Source organism: Acinonyx jubatus, chromosome B2 (assembly GCF_027475565.1).
Source record: "Acinonyx jubatus isolate Ajub_Pintada_27869175 chromosome B2, VMU_Ajub_asm_v1.0, whole genome shotgun sequence".
Classification (NCBI taxonomy): domain Eukaryota; kingdom Metazoa; phylum Chordata; class Mammalia; order Carnivora; family Felidae; genus Acinonyx; species Acinonyx jubatus.
Window position 1 is genome coordinate 84,703,947 of NC_069385.1, and position 17,763 is coordinate 84,721,709.

At 37.0% G+C, this 17,763-nt stretch overlaps 1 protein-coding gene across 4 annotated transcripts in view; it reads right to left on the reverse strand.

Annotated features, from left to right (window-relative positions):
- Positions 1 to 17,763, reverse strand: part of KCNQ5 (potassium voltage-gated channel subfamily Q member 5) — a 509,402-nt gene that overhangs the window by 127,289 nt on the left and 364,350 nt on the right. For all 4 annotated transcript variants that reach the window (XM_027057408.2, XM_027057410.2, XM_027057409.2 and 1 more), the window contains exon 3: positions 11,449 to 11,575. In XM_027057408.2, the coding sequence (XP_026913209.1) occupies positions 11,449 to 11,575 (127 nt within the window). The remainder of the gene's footprint in view (positions 1 to 11,448; positions 11,576 to 17,763) is intronic.

Genomic DNA, 17,763 nt, shown 5'->3' on the forward strand with positions numbered 1-17,763 from the left:
TTGGATGTTTCTGATAAAGTTAAACATACACTTACCATATGACCCTCTAATCCTACTCCTGGATGTTTACCCTAGAGAAATTAAAAGTTATGTTCATACAAAAAACTTCTACATGAACATTCATAGCAGGTTTATTTATAATAGCCAAAATCTACAAACAATCCAAATGATCTTTTACATGAAAATGGACAAAATGTGGTACATCCATATCATGGAATACCATTCAACAAGAAAAAGAAATGAACAACTTGGAACTAGATCATTTGGAAATGATCTATCCAATGATTTGGATAGATCTCAAGAGCATTATTGGTTAATAAGCATAGGCCTGCAGTTTAGTTCATAAACTATATCGACATCAACTTTCTGGTTTTGATAATTGTAATACACTTATATAAGATATTATCATTGGGGGAAGCTGGGTAAAGGGTATGGATACATGGGAACTCTATGTGCTGTTTTTGCAATTTCTAAGTAAGTATGAAGTTATTTCAAAATAGAAAGTTGAAAAAAAGGCCAGATCTTAGAAAGATGACAGTTGGCAGAAGGAACTGCACCTTTTTATGATACTAACATCTCTTTTGTTTTAGACTTCATATTAGTAAATGTCTCCCATGGGGTTTGGGGAGATTTGGGGGTAGGAATCAGACCTCATCGCATGGTTTATTTATTTGTTCCTATGCCACATGCGGGTTGTGTAGAGAGACAATGTGGTGTCATAGCAAGAAGTCAGAATTTGATATGAGTAAATCTCTTCCTTCCTGTTTTTTTATTCTCTTGCTTATATGCTGTGTGATCCTTGATAAGGCCCTTATTCTAAGTTTCTGTTTTTTGGTATATAAAAAGTATATAAAATAGGGATCATAATCTCTTCCAACTTCAATAAGATTATTATGAATTATATGAGATTGTCTATAAGCATGATTACAACTTAAACCATGAAATTTTATTCCTGTTCATATAACACCAGGTACCACAACTCCTAATTTCCTGTTATTTTTCTCTTCAAAGGAAGATTTCTTATCTAAATACAGCTCTAAAACTATTGTCTCTTTTTTAATGTGCATATAGGAAATAGAGAATGGATGGACTAGCATGGACACAGACACAGTGAATTAGTGGAAAAATAAACAAAAGTAAAAAATGAAGCAAAATCTCACTCATCTTTTGTTTCAAGGAAGGCTGTAAGTTGTGCATTTAACTCAACATAGTTCTTTCTTTTAACCCAGAAGGAGCGCAGAGGGGAATTATGCACGATTTTCTCTCTTATTTAACAACAGTCCTTATGTTTTATTTCTGACAAAAAAGATGGTTCTGCAGAATTTTCAACTGGAACCCTTCCTTATGTTTCAAAGTAAGAAAAAACAATTAGTCTCTTGTTAATTGTGGTCAGTAGAATTAGGATCATGTCACAGCATCAGACACCAACTAGAACATACTGAAAATTTGGATCCCAAAAAGAAGCTAATCTATATAACATGGTCTCTCACCAACCTGTTAATGAATTCATTTTTTCCTGCACCTTCATTATTCTTCCATGTGTAGATTAAATGGATTATACTGTAATTAAATTTGACTCTTGCAAGAGGCAGTGCTTTAGAGCAGTGAGCTATAGGGAGGCTGGCATTCTATTCCTAGCTTCACTGCTAACTTAAGGGCCGAGCACAAAGCACCCCCACTTCCTGGAGCCTCAATTTTTTTCTATCTATGGAGGGAGATAAACAATGTTTCAGAGGAACATGGTGCTGCTTTATGAGCTCTATATTCTAATTGAGCTCCAAATTCCTTTATAGAAAGGTACTCTTTGAAGAATTAAAGATGCATTTATATTGTTGTTGTGACTCTTAATAGGAATAAAGCTTTAAAATCTAATTTTAAAAGCCTCCTACTGCACAGTACATTATCCACGTTCTTAAATACTGCAATCAGCTGTGCGCTGAGCTGCTCTGTGGTATTTATTAAAAAAAAAAAGCAGCACCACGAAGATATACTGTAGAACATTTTTAAAGCCATGTGCAGTGGTTTTAACTGCAGGACTTCCTCTGAAGTTAATGGGACTCATACTGGCAAATTTCAAGCACCACTTTGAAAATTTACCCCATAGTGATAGTTTAATGCTTCTTATTGATCATAAGTCTTTAGATAACATCTCAAGGCAAAAAGGGACAATGTCTCAAAGGAAATAAATAATCTTTAATGAAATAAATCTGCATTGCAACCATCATAACTAAGAGTCTGCAGCAGAGTCCTTTGGGAAGCAGACCCTTGGGGACCGCTCATTGGTGATAGTTACCAGTGGGGCCATAAAAGACCTTCCATCACATTCTCCTAATTCCAGTTGCTCATAGAAGATAACATATTTTCTCTTAATTTTGAAATTTCATGTTTCTAAGGGTAGATATGTATGGATACATGGAAAAGTCAGAGGGAATAGATTTATATTCTGAATAAATAATAATTTGTATATTGCTGATAACAAGTTCGAACAGTTACGGATGACTATGAAACCCTGAGACTTATACACTTTTCACTGCCTGATAAAATTTTTTTTTCTTGTTTTTTTCAACCCAAATATTCACCATTAGGCCTGTCATCAAGCTACTGGATGCTTGCTAGGGCCCCATCTCAGGAAGCTGTCCTGTATCAGGCAACTATTATATGGCCTCAAATGGCCTACATGGTTTTCAGGGTGTGACTGTCCCTCTTTCGTTTCCTACTACTTGCCCACTGCTCACTGAACTCCAGCCATAATGACCTTATGTCTCTTCCTTAGATAAGCTGTTGGGTCACAAGAATATTGCAGTTATTATTCCCTGGCCTGGAAAATCTGTGCTTAAATCTCACGAATGGCTCCTTTTTAATATTCAGGTTAACTTGAGTGTCCATTCCTTAGAAAGACTCTCTTGGACCACCTAGTCTCTCTGCCCCTAATCTCTCTTTTCTTTTTTTCATTGCAATTATCTCTAGTTGATACTACCTTGTTTTTCAAATATATGTTTGCATAGGATTTTTCTCCATCCACTGGAATATTACTCTACAAGGAGGCCATGGGCCATTTGGCACAACATAGCCTCCCAGCATAGAGAACCATGCTTGGACATGGTAGGTGTTGTATAAATGTTTGTTGAATGACTGAGCTCAAAACCTTGGGTATCTTTTGCTTCTTTGTCTCATATAATCAATCATGATATTCTATATCCTTCTTACCGTGACAACTTCTACCTCCATCACCTTTGCTCTGTATCAGCATAATTAGTCTCCCTCCTACTGGTTCTGCCCTTTTCTAAGGACAAAGGAGACCATACTTTCACAGTCAGGGACTATGTTTTAGTCATCTTTGTGTCTTTAGCACCAAAGATCATGTTTGGCACATAAGTGCTCTGTGAATGAATTTCACAGATACAGTGTACAATACTATGTACATACAGTACAGTACAATACAGTACTATGATAGTACTATGTACTATCATCATAACTAGTGCCTTCCTTAATACCCATCACCCATCTAGCCCATCCCCCACCCGCCTCCCTCCATCAACCCTCAGTGTGTTCTCTTTTGTTAAGAGTCTCTTATGGTTTATTCCTCTCTCTCTTTCCCCCCTCTTCCCATATGTTTATCTGTTTTGTTTCTTAAATTCCACATATAAGTGAAATCATATGGTATTTGTCTTTCTCTGACTGACTTATTTTGCTTAGTGTCATATATTCTAGCTCCATCCACATTGTTGCCAATGGTAAGATTTCAGTTTTTTCTGAGTAATATTCCATCATATATATATATATATATATATATATATATATATATACACACACACACAAGCACCACATCTTCTTTATCCATTCATCAGTTGATGGACATTTGGGCTCTTTCCATAGTTTGGATAGTTAGGCTGTTGTTGATAATGCTGCTATAAACGTTGGGGTGCAGATACCCTTTCGAATCTGTATTTTTGTATCCTTTGGGTAAATACCTAGTACTGTAATTGCTGGATCATAGGGTAGTTCTATTTTTACCTTTTTGAGGAACCTCCATAGTGTTCTCCAGAGTGGCACACCAGTTTTCACTCCCACCAATAGTGCAAGAGAGTTTCCTTTTCTCCGCATCTTCACCAACACCTGTTGTTTCTTGTGTTGTTAATTTTAGCCATTCTGACAGGTATGAAGTGGTATCTCATCATGGTTTTGATTGGTATTTCCCTGATGATGTATGATGTTGAGCGTCTTTTCATATGTCTGTTAGCATCTGGATGCCTTTGGAAAAGTGTCTATGTCTTCTGCCCATTTCTTAATTGAATTATTTGTTTTTCTGGGTGTTGAGTTTGGTAAGTGCTTTATAGATTTTGGATACTAACCCTTTATCAGATATGCCATTTGCAGATATCTTCTCCCACTCCACAGGCTGCCTTTTAGTTTTGTTGAATGTTTCTTTCACTGTGCAGAAATTTTTTATCTTGATGAAGTCCCAATTGTTCATGTTTGCTTACGTTTCCCTTGCCTTTGGTGACATGTTGAGTAAGAAGTTTCTCTCACCGAAGTCAAAGAGATTGCTGCCTGTGTTCTCCTCTACAATTTTGATGACTTCCTGTTTCACATTTAGGTCTTTCATCTATTTTGAGTTTACTTTTGTGTGTGGTGTGAGAAAGTGGTCCAGTTTCATTCTTTTGCATGTTGCTGTCCAGTTTTCCCAACACCATTTGTTGAAGAGACTTTTTTTTCGCTGGATATTCTTTCCTGCTTTGTCAAAGATTAGTTGGCCATATATTTGTGGGTCCATTTCTGGGTTCTCTGTTCTGTTCCATTGATCTACGTGTCTCTTCTTGTGCCAGCACCATACTGTCTTGATCAGCACAGCCTTGTAATACAGCTTGAAATCCAGAATCGTGATGCCTCTGGCTTTGCTTTCTTTTTCATGATTGCTTTGGCTATTCGGGGTCTTTTGTGGTTCCATACAAATTTTATGATTCTTTGTTCTAGATCTGTGAAAAATACTGGTGATATTTTAGTATATGTGCTGCCGAAGTGAGCACAATACTGGTGATATTTTGATAGGGATTGCATTAAATGTCTATGGGTAGTGTAAACATTTTAACAGTGTTTGTTCTTCCGATGCATCAGCATGGAATGTTTTGCCACTTCTTTGTGTCCTCTTCAATTTCTTTCACAAGTGTTCTATTTTTCAGCGTACATATCTTTTACCTCTTTGGTCAGGTTTATTCTTAGTTATCTTATTGTTTTTGGTGCAATTACAAGTGGGTTTGATTCCTTGATTTCTTTTTCTGCTGCTTCATTATTGGTGTATAGAAATGCAACGGATTTCTGCTGTTGATTTTTACATCCTACAACTTTGCTGAGTTCATGTATTAGTTCTAGCAATTTTTTGGTGGAGTCTTTAGGGTTTTCTACATAGAGTATCATGTTGTCTGCAAATAGTGAATGTTTGACTTTCTCCTTGTATATTTGGATGCTTTTTATTTCTTTTTTGTTGTCTGATTGCTGAGGCTAAGACTTCCAGTATTATGTTAAATAATCATGGTGAGAGTGGATATCCCTGTCTTGTTCCTGACTGTAGAGGAAAGGCTCTCAGTTGGGAAATAATCTTTAGGTATTCATTTCCAACTAAGGGCATTCTCTATATGGTTAAGTCATATCAGCTAATCAAGCCACCTTATAAGTTCAAATTTGTGTACTAAGTCAACAACTATCTGTTTAGACAAGTCTCTCAGTAGTCTACTAACCTTAACAAACGAGAAGGCATTTCTGGGAGTAAGATCACTTACTCTGGAGATATCCCCAATTAGGAAATACCCAGAGAACTTTATGATAACATTGCTTAAAAAATATGCAATTTTATACAAGGCAAGTAAGTCTATTTTAGAGACCCATTTCCCTTTTAGGTTAGAAAGCTGCAGTAGATAACCTGATTTAGTTGATATAATAAGGCTGATATGTAAGGCCAATACTGCAATTCATGTTGTTTTCTAAAGCCAGGCTTCTCATTCAAAGATCTTAGATTACTAATGATGAACATAAAAGTATCAGATTCTTTGTCTGTAAGTTGATGACAGTGGACAAGTTTCAATTATATTTAATTTTAGGGGCACTTGGGTGACTCAGTTGGTTAAGCTCAGTTGGTTAAGCTCTTGATTTCAGCTCAGGCCATGATCCCATGGTTTGTGGGTATGAACCCTGTGTTGGGCTCTGCACTGACAGCACGGAGCCTGCATGGGATTCTCTCTCTCCCTTTCCCTCTGCAACCTCTTCAAAATAAATAAATAAACTTAAAAATTAATGTAAAAATACTAATAAACTTAAATAAGAGCAATTTTCTTACAGTTGGGTAGTGTGGTTCAATGAGAAATACTCATTGTCTTGGATTCTTGGCACATGACTCCTAAAACCCTTGGAATTTCTGGAATGATAAGTGTCTTTTTATGCTAATTAGATGACTGGTACCTGGGGGGGGGATGGTGGTGGGGGTGTCCCTAGGTAAATTCAAGATGATGCCTGGTTACCAGAAAGACCAAATCATGATTAGAGAGTTGGAACTTTTAGCCTTATCCTCCAGACATCTGGGAAGGGAACAGGGTCTAGAGATTGAATTTAATGACCAATAGCCAACGTTTAATAAATTATGTCTATGTAATGAAAGCTCCATGAAAATATCTAAACCATGGGGTTCAGAGAGCTTCCAGATTGGTGAACACACTGAGGTGTTGGGAGGGTGGCATGCCTGTAGAGGTCATGGAAACTCCATGTTAGCCATTCCCTTGCCCCAAGACCTTACCCTATGCATCTCTTCCACTTGGCTGTTCCTGAATATATTTTTTATAATAAACTGATAACAGTAAGCAAAGCATTTTCCTGAATTCTGGGAGTCGTTCCTTATAAATCCTCATTTATGAAATAGAATATTATAATACCTATGTAGAATTAAATAAGACAATATTTATAGAATGCTTAGTGCAGTACCTAGCATACAGCAAATCTCAATAAATATCATTTATCAACTAGAAGGATTGAAATGACGTTAGTATTCTGTGATCAATTAATCAGAGTTTAATGGTTCTCAGATGGTCCAGCCAATCATATGGAAAGAGTCTAAAGGAGTTTCAATGCTTAGAAGTAAAGAGTAGTAGCAGAAGAGTAAATGACTGACAGAAAATAATCTGAGAGAACAGAATTTCTCCTAAAGGACAGGAAAGATTGGAAGATAGAGAAAATGATGCAATTCAAGAGCATGTCTCTTAGAACAAAAGATGGGGAAGGAGGAGAAATGGAAAATGATGTTTCAAATCTTCAGTTTAGAAGCCAGTGACAGTTCTGGGAGTCTCTGATAAAACTTTTGAACACATTAGCAGCTTATGTTGCCTTTTAATAAGATGAACTCACAGATATATTAGAGTGGCCTTGGCTGTGTGGTTAATTTTAATAAGGGCTTCAATTTGGTTTTAGCCAAAGAAGAAACTGGTTATTTTTTTCTCATTAAAAAAAATGCACTTGTTGACATTTTCCTGAGTGACTGTTATCTCATGTCAAAAACGTATATGCCCAATTCATGCGGGAAACATCTGTGCTGTGGTTTGCCTTTTTTGTCCCCTTGTGGAAATATTAATGCTGAAGGAAAACTGTTAAAATAGCAAGAAGAAATCAACTTATATTTAGCAGCAAATACAGACCCAAGATTAATAACAGGCTGGTATTTTCTGCTTCCCTGAGACATACTGCAAGACCAAGAAATATGGCTCTGTTATATATGTCTTTAGAAAGAGTCACCAGGGAATCCAAAAAAGCCACTGTTAGAAGTAATTTGTTGGCTTCCTGACACATCAGGCTCATTATTGTGATCTAAGTACCAGCCTTTGGTCTATTTGCAATTTTCAGGGAGGTCATTAATGAAAGCAGGAAAAAAAAAAGAATGACTATGAAATTAGTCTTTGAGTGTATTTCACACATTCTCAATACTGAGGCCACTGATTGGTGGTTGAATGCAGAGAACTCATAAAGCAGCCAGTCTAGATAAGTGAAAGGGCATCTTGGGGTAGTTATCCCAAAATATACTTGACTTTCCAAATTGGTAATGCACTAATTATTGCCTACAGCTATACACATGTTATTTCAAAAGAGTCTTAGAGGAGAGATGTAAATTGAACGCACAGGTATAAGGAAGAATTTTGCAATACAAGATAAAATTTTTACCAGTTTTCAAAGCAAACTCCCCAAACCAAGAAGAGATAAATCAATATAGTAATGAAAGAAAGCACTTAATTTTTAAAAAATTGAATAAACTTTTTCTTCCCTTTGGTTATACTTGTTTAAAATATATTGTTCAAACACAAGTATATGATGACTTTGTAATTTAAAATGTTCTTCATTCTGCCTAGAATGCAGGGCTGGAGGGGGTAGGCAGTTTAGGAGGGGGAAGTTCCAGTCTTTGGGAATTAGCCTGTGGGGCCTCTAGCCACTCCAAATACTATCAGTTGATCTCTCAGACTCAAAACTATATGAGGTCCACTAGCTGACCACTGCAGTAGCTTCAGTCTGTTTCCAACTGGAAAGAACAACATTGATGTGCCTACAGAAAGGATTTCCCATGTTGAAGGCATAGCCAGGCTACCACAGTTTTTTCTGTATCCTTTTCTGGAATGCTCAAGACTGCTGAAAACATTTGGGCATGTATTTAGCGTGTGCAGGGTAATCAACTCTTACAAATACATGGAGCCTTGAGAGATATTAGCTACATTTGCAAACTCAGAATAGTTTTCACAGATGAGAGACCCCATTTCTTCCTTCCTTTCTTTTTTTTTTTCATTTTGCCATGGTAAATTAGGTTGAACAAGGGAATTACAGGGCTCACTTTACATTGCACTTTATCATTTTATCAGTGGTATCAATCATTTTTATGCACCTATTAAACAGGCCTAGAATGGGTTTCTACAGTCACCTGCTACAGCCTGCTGCCTTCAGGCAGATGACATTTGGTTCCTCTATGTAGATTAAATTTTACTGACATCATACGAAGATCCACATTTCAACATGCTCCACTATTACATCAATTCAGCTGGGCCACAATAACCCAAAGGTGATTAGGATATTAAGATTACAGATATCCTGACATCAGTTTTAGAGCCACATATTTTTTTTTTTTAAAGATATTCTATCATGACCACGAAGATCTGAGACAGGAAGAGACAGATTAAAGGACTAAGATGTACTGAGGTATCCAAAGCTGAAAACAGCTATCAAAAGGCAGCAGGCATCTGGGAAAGGACTTTCTTTTTAGCTTGCAGGCCAGAAATACATCGGCATTGCCTCTGGAATTGGAACAAAGCCAATTTTTAATTGGTTTTAAAATCTGGAATGAAACATTCCTTCAGTCATCCATGAACCGACCTCATCCTGTAGAAGCTGAGTGAATCTTGGCCAACCATCTGCCTTGTGAATTGTTTTGTTTGGGGCCCTTATAGGACAGAAAGTACTTGTGCAATAGTTTCACACCAAGTTAAAGTCCTTCATGATGTTTCTGGAGCAGAGAATTGAAAAAGAGAAAAGTCTCTGGAGAGAAAAATCAAATGCCTTCACTGATATGCCTGGGGGCTGGGTAATTTCTACCTACTTTCCTCCATATCTTAGCATAATGGCTTCCAGAAAGGAGTAAAGCCATTTCTCTCAGAAGACAGGCAGCTGGACAAGTAGACTGCAGTAGTGAAAGCCAAACCAGGTATTTTAAGATAGGTTTCATTTAACATTTTACTGGATTCACTACTGTAATTCCAGTGCTTCACACACAACCGAATTTCCATAAATTTCGGTTAAATGAATGGTGACTCTTTTGAAACAAGCATACTCTGAAATTAACTCAGTGGCAAAGAGCATATGGACAGCCCACCTTTTCTCCCATCCCCAGGACAGTGCTCCATCTATACAGCAAGGCTGGAAGAAAGGATTCTTCTTAACAGTGCCCAAGGATGAGCAGATACTTTCTCCAAGACCTGCCCAAGTCCATTGTGCCATTAGTGCAGGGAACAAGGGGAAAGGAGGAGACTAAGAAGATTAATCAACAATTCCTGAAACCTCAAATAAAATGGAAAACTAGCTGTCGGTGAAGAAGATAGTATAAACAAGCTCATAAATAAAAACCTACTTCCTCAGATGGGAAGTAGTTGAAGTAAGTAAGCCTCACCAAGAACTTTTAGTATTTGGATCTGAATGGCTGCCAAAGAAGTGGGAAGGAAAAAAGAGTAAGAAAACCAAATGTAGCTTTTATACAACAACAACAACAACAACAACAACAACAACAGGTTTTATATCTAGGGTTTTTTTCCCCCAAAGGAAGAACATTCTATTTTTAAAAAATAAGCTATAGTCTTCAAAAATGTCAATGTTCTACAAGACAAAGAATGGCTGAGGAGCTATTCTAGATGGAAGGACACTAGAGAGACAGGACAGCTGAGTGCAGTGTTTCATCATAGACTGGATCCAGCACGGGAGAGGAAAGCATGCTATAAAGGACATAATTAGGTCAGCTGATACAACTGGAATACAATCAGCAGATTAGGTAAAGTATTAATGTTCAATTTATGGAGGGTTATGTAAAAGAATATCCTTATTCTTAGGAAATCCACACCAAAATATTTGGGGATAAAGGGCTGTGATGTAGGCAATTTACTTAAAATTTGAAAATTGAGATATAATTGAATAAGTTTTCAATCTTATGGTATACTTTTAAATATATTCCTGGGAGTTGCCAGATCCTAAGTCCAGACTGCTGTATGACATCTTCATGAAAATGTATAATTTCAGGCTGGTACCCAGGTGATGGGATCCCTCTGAAACCACAGGAGCTAGAGAGCTGAAAAGAAGTGGTATTTATTTAGGGACTGCATTGTGGGGGAACTCAAATTTAACAGGGTAAAACACTTTATCAGGTCTAAAGTTGCCCATACATAAAGTAAGCCATACTTGTAATCATCCTTGAGGCATGCTAATTGAGATGCTTTATCAGGACTAATACATTGCTATCCACTCCAGTTTGTCAAGAGCATAAAAGGGGTATTGCTCATATTGTAAAGAAAAAAGGGGGCTTTATACATACTGAAATCAATGCTTCCCTAATTCAAGACAATACTGGAGAACCATACATTTCACTGTAACTTAATTGGATATAAGTGAATAGTCTAGAGCCAGACCACTTGCCTCAAACTCCCAACTCCACCACTTTCTTTCACTTCTCTTTGTCTCAGTTTCTTCATTTGTAAAATGGAGATAATAAAAATACTTACCTCATAGTGTTATGGTTAGGATTAAGTGAGTCAATGCTTTTAAAACACAAAGTCCCTGACCCACAGTAAATGTTCCATGAATGTTATCTTTTAATATTGATTAAATATTGCAATAAAGAAAAAAAAGGATGCAGTGTTGTAAATCCATATCTAGGACTTTGATATTCACCTATAACACAGAAGGGCTTTCGGGCAAATCTCAGTCTTCCTTGCCATCCTCTATACCGACAACAGCAACCTGCAGACCAGATTCGAATGATGAACTCCAAACCAAAGACGACAATCATCACGAACTCCTAAGACATGAAATAAGACATGTTAGAGAGAGGCATTATGGAGCAAACCAGAGCAAGAAGCTCCATGGGCATTTCTGGACACTTAGACATTTGCTATAAAACATATAGTTGTTAATCACTAACGTTAACATTCCCTCTAAACCCAGAGCACATCTGAACCTCACACTGTCTGTACTTCTACCTTGGAATGCTAGTCCTATGCAAGTTCTTAATACTGCAAATTTAGGAGTTGGTTTTAATACTAAACGGGCAGGCTGAATTATAGATCTTCCCTGTGTGGAATATACAGTGTAACTGACTTAGTTACCTGGTAGCATGCGAGATACTTGAAATGAAAGAGGGGACCCTGAAAACACAGCTTTACACTTGTACAAAAAACAGACCTTCATTTTGCTGCAAGAAATGATATAATCCCTTAGCCCTTAAGAATTGCTCTTATAGAAAAGGAAATAAACATTTAGAAGTATACTGAGTTCTTTTGTTATGATGTCAAAATCTTCTTATTAGACAGAAAGTTCCAAAAGCATTACTGTGTGTGTGACACATATATTCTTTGCCTGAAATGAGACCCTGAATCCTCCAGATCTGAAGCTTGTTAATTTTTATGTTGCCTTTTGGTGAAGATGCCCAGAAAATAACACCTGCTCCAGCAAAAGGACTGACATTATTTAGGAACAGTTGTGAATGAGCCCTGGGGAAAGGCCAACTAAAGTGGCTCATTAAGTAGTGGGTCATAGAATGAGAAGCCAAATAGAATTTGTTAAGAATAAAGCATCTCTGGAGCAAGCTTATCATAGTCACTGTGTTGTCCCTTTAGAGGGATAGGTAGGCACTGAGTTTATTGAAATTTATTTTCTTTAAAAAATAATTCCATTTCTTGTTTTTTAAAAAAATTTTTTAATGTCTTTATTTATTTTTGAAGGAGAGACAGAGACAGAACATGAGTGGGGGAGGAGCAGAGAGAGAGGGAGACACAGTATTCGAAGCAGGCTCCAGGCTCTAAGCTGTCAGCACAGAGCCCGACTGGGAGCTTGAACCCACAAACTGTGAGCTAATGACCTGAGCTGAAGCCGTACGCTCAACTGGCTCACCCAGGTGCCCCTTCCCTTTCTTGTTTTTAAACAAGGGCTGACTTAGCATTTATCATGCAGGACAATGTTTACTAATTGATTTTTATTATAATTAATTAATTATAAAAGTGATAAGTAGTCTTTATTAAAACATTCAAATATCACAGACATATAGAGCATAGAGAGTAGAGGTCCTAATCTCCCACCCCATGTCCCAAGATAAAAACTGTTACTAAATTTAGAAAAATGGCATTTTTGTTGTTTCAGGCAAATGTCTCTGTTTAGTTAGTGCATGTGATAACATGTTGCACTTTTGCAAAGCTTAGTAGAGATATATCATTCTATCCTTCTGTTATTTTGCACTAAGTGACCCACTAATATTTCTCATGATGAAGAATAAATCTCCAATATCATCACTGCTTACAGTGACTTAAAACTACTTACAGAATAAATCTCCAAAGATGATTTTATGCACAGATAACCAAAACTATGGTTAACATACACTCATTAATGATATGAGGGTTTCATTTTATTTTGGTTTTGCGTATGTATCTAGGTAGTTGAATCTATTCCTTCACTAAGACGGACAAAGTGCCAGATCACCTATATTTAATCCAGCACATCTTTCCACATAAAGAAAACACGCTGAGAGGCCTAAGATGCCCATGAAGCCCAATCTAGTTTTCATGGCAGGTCAGCTTTTTTTAAATCCCTGCCTCTAGCTCCTACTTGTGCCAAGAAGTCCAGCATGCCACTGGGGAGAGGTCATATAATAAGGGATACCCAAGAGAGTCCTGAATGTAGCTTGAGCAACTAGGCACATCATGCAATGAATTTTTTTCTTAAAATTTTTTTTATTGTTTATTTATTTTTGAGAGAGAGACAGGGCACGAACAGGGGAGGGAAAGACAGAGAGGGAGACACAGAATCTGAAGCAGGCTCCAGGCTCTGAGCTGCCAGCACAGAGCCTGATGTAGGGCTTGAACTCATGAACCGTGAGATCATGACCTGAGCCAAAGTCAGACGCTTAACCTACTGAGCCACTCAGGCACCCCATGAATTTTCTTTTTCATAGGAACAGACGAAACCAATAGATGTGTGGCCATTGTTCTAAAGTAAGGTAGGCCATCACTGTACCATTTCTATGTTGCACTGAGGCAGGATAAATTATATCTACAAGTTCTTAACTCATGGCCCCTTGTTCAGGAATATTGCTTGCTGCCTTTTTTTTTTTTTAAGAGGTTAGGGGAAAAATCCTTTATTTCCAAATAAGCAAGAGGAAGTTGTAATTGGATTTTACCACAGGGTCACAATTTCTGCCTTGGGGTAAGTAACACTAGGGTCAGAATTCTCCTCTCCTTACTAGGCAATTACTTAGTGTTCTCTATAGGGGATAAAATTTCTAATCCTTGAGTAAGCAGCAGTGGGAGAGCTCAGCGGATGACTATGGGGCATTTCTTTCAGGTCCAGAGCTACAGGCTGTGGGAAATGTTCTTTCCCAAGGACCTGGGGCTTATGTAATAGGGAACAAAAGCATGAAAACCACTTTGACCAAATTCCGTCTATTGGTTCCTGAAATATACACTTTACTGCAATTATAAGGAACAAAATGCTATTGAGTCAGAGAAGGGAGGGCATCCCAAATCTGACAGGTGGGGAATAGATCTGTCAACATGCTGTGTACTGGTATTCATCTTGCACAAGTGAAACTTTGTACCCTTTGACCAACATCTCCCCTTTCCCTCTACCTCTTCAGTCCTCAGTAATCACTATTCCACTCTCTGCTTGTATGAGTCTGACATTTTTAGATTCAACATATAAGTGAGATGATACAGTATTAGTCTCTCACTGCCCCTCCCTCATTCAAGCTCTGCCTCTCTGTCTCTCTGTCTCTGCATCTCTCTCAAAAATAAATAAACATTGGGGCGCTTGGGTGGCTCAGTCGGTTAAGTGTCCGACTTCGGCTCAGGTCATGATCTCGCGGTCCGTGAGTTTGAGCCCCGCGTCGGGCTCTGTGCTGACAGCTCAGAGCCTGGAGCCTGCTTCCGATTCTGTGTCTCCCTTTCTCTCTGCCCTTCCCCACTCACACCCTCTCTCTCTGAAAAATAAACATTAAAAAAAATTAAAAAAAAATCATTGCACAGACCTATGTCAAGAAGCTGCTTATGTTTTCTTCTAGCAGTTTTATAGTTTCAGGGCTTACATTTAAGTATTTCATTCATTTTGAGTTGATTTTTGTATATAGAGTGAGAAAAGGATCCAATTTCATTCTTCTGCATGTGGATATACAGTTTTCCCATTCATGGTAAAAACTCTTAGCAAGTTAGGAATAGAGGTTTACTATATTATTTGATAAGTAGCATCTACATAAACCAAGTAGCATCTACAAAAACCTATAGCTAATGTCATACTAATGGTGGAAGACTGAATCCTTTACCCTAAAATCAAGAAACAAGGCAAGATATTAGTTTCATCACTTTCATTCAACATAGTTGAGAAATACAGTCACTGCAGTAAGGTAAGTTAAAGAAATAAAAGGCATACACTGGAAAGGTAGATATAAAGCTGTCTCTATTTGCCGATGACATGATTGTTTTCAGGGAAAATTGCAAGGAATCTTCAAAAATAATGCTTAGAACTAGTGAGTCCTGTAAGGTTGCAAGACTTAAGATCAACATACAAAATGTAATCACATTTCTGTACACTAATGATGAGGAGATAGAAACCAAAATTAAAAGCACAATATTATTTATAAACCACTCCAAAGAAAATAAAATGTTTAGCTATGCACTTAATAAAAGGAGGATATGCATGCTGAAAATTGTAAAATTTTGATAAGAGAAATCAGAATTCTAAGACCTAAATAAATGGAAATACCACATTCATGAATTGGAAGATTCAACATAATAAAGATGTTAACTTTTCATAAGGTTCTATAGGTTAATGTAATTTATATCAAAATATCAGGAAGTGTTTTTTGTAGACACAAGCTTATTCTAAAATTTATATGGAAAGTCACAAAATCCTGAAAAGGGAGAATAATGTTGGAGAATAAAGAGTTACTTTATCTGACATTAAAGCCTACTATATAGTTTCAGTAATCAAGAGTAGTGGTATTGGTGGAGGATAAGATACACAGAGAAAAATGGAACAGAATAGAGAACTTAGAAATATACCCTGACTAATATGGGTTTGGATAGAGGTACAAAAATATAGGTTAAAAATGTTTATTTATTTTGAGTGTGTATGTGTGAGAGAGAGAGGGCGGGGAGGGACAGAGAGAGGGGGAGAGACAGAATCCCAAGCAGGCTCCATACTGTCAGTGCAGAGCAAGATGCTGGGCCCGAACCCACCAATCTTGAGATCATGACCAAGAGTTGGATGCTTAACTGACTCACATCTTATAAAAAAGTCAATTCAAAATAGGTCATAGGCCTAAAAGTTAAAGCTATAAAATTTTTAGTAAAAAACATAGGAAAAAATTTTTAGAATTTGTGTTAAGCAAATATTTGACACCAAAAACATAAGAAATAAAAGGAAAAATTGACAAACCGGACTTCGTCAAAAGAGGATGAAAAGACAAACTTCAGACTGGGAGAAAATATTTACAAACCACATATCTGATAAAGTTCTAGTATCTAGGATATATAAAAACTCTCATAACTTAACAGTAAAAAACCCCAAACAAGTCAATTAGAAAATGGGTGAAAGACATGAATAGACATTTCACTGAAAAGGATATAGAGATAGCAAATAAGCATGTGAAAAGATATTCAACATCATTAGCTATATGAGAAATGCAAATTAAAACCACATGAGGTAACATCACACACCTAGCAGAATGGCAAAAATAAAATAAATTTTGTCCACACAAAATGCTGGGGAGAATTCAGAGAAACTGTATCACCCATGCACTGATGGTGACCATGTAAAATGGTACAGCCCTTTCAGAAAACAAGTTGATCATTTCTTATAAAACTAAACATGTAGTTCCTCAAAGGCTCAGCAATTGACTCGTGGGCATTCATGCCAGAGAAATTAAAAAAATTTTTTTATACAAAAAACTGTACATGAATGTTCACAGTGGATTTAATTCATAATGACCAAAACCTGAAAACAGTCCAGATGTCCTCACCACGTGAATGGTTAAACAGGCTGATACATCCACACCATGGACTCTACTCCACAATAAAGATAAATGAACTACTGATACACACAACAATTTGGATGAATCTCTAGGGAATTATGCTGAGTGAAAAAAGGGCAATCCCAAAAGGTTACATACCATGCTATTTCATTTATATAATATTTTTGAAATGAAAACATTTTAGAAATGCAGAGCAGATTAGTGGTTTTGAGAAGTCAGGGATGGGGGTAGAGGTATGCGAGTGGGAAGGAGATGTGACTATAGGTATTAAAGGGCAACCTGACAGATCCTTGTGGTGATGGAGCTGTTTGATGTCTTGACATGACCCTCCAAATATAACAAAATTGTATAGAACGGAACACCCGTATACAAATACATACATACCCACATACAAATACCTTAAGCGCAATGTGGGAAATGTGGGATATGTGGGGAAATGTGAATAAGATCTGTGGACTGTATCAATATTATTAGCCTGGTTGTGATATTATAGCTTTCCAAAATTGTATCATTTGGGGAAACTGGTGAAGTGTATGTAGGATATATCTGTATTATTTCTTACAGCTGAATGCGAATCAACAATTGTTAAAAAAAAAAAAAAAACTTCAATGAAAAAAAGAAAGCCATCCCCCACCATCTAAAGGAAATGTGTTCCTCTTCAGACTGGGATACTAGATCTGTTCTCACCGTGTTTTGAGTTAATGATGCTCTCTAAATGGCCCTTTGGATGGAGTCTTCTTATTTTATTTTCAAATGACATAAAAATACAAACATTTGCTATGCTCAGTTGAAATGATTTAAATTAGGGGTGGCTCTTCTAATAGTTTTTGGACTAGCCATGTGACAGGTTCTGGTGCCTTTGTTGCCATACCTCAGGATAAATCAGTTCATTTTCTCTTGCTTGTTTTTAATTGAAATAAAATATCCACTATTTATTCGAATGGTTGCTAAAGAGATTAGTGAATCATTAT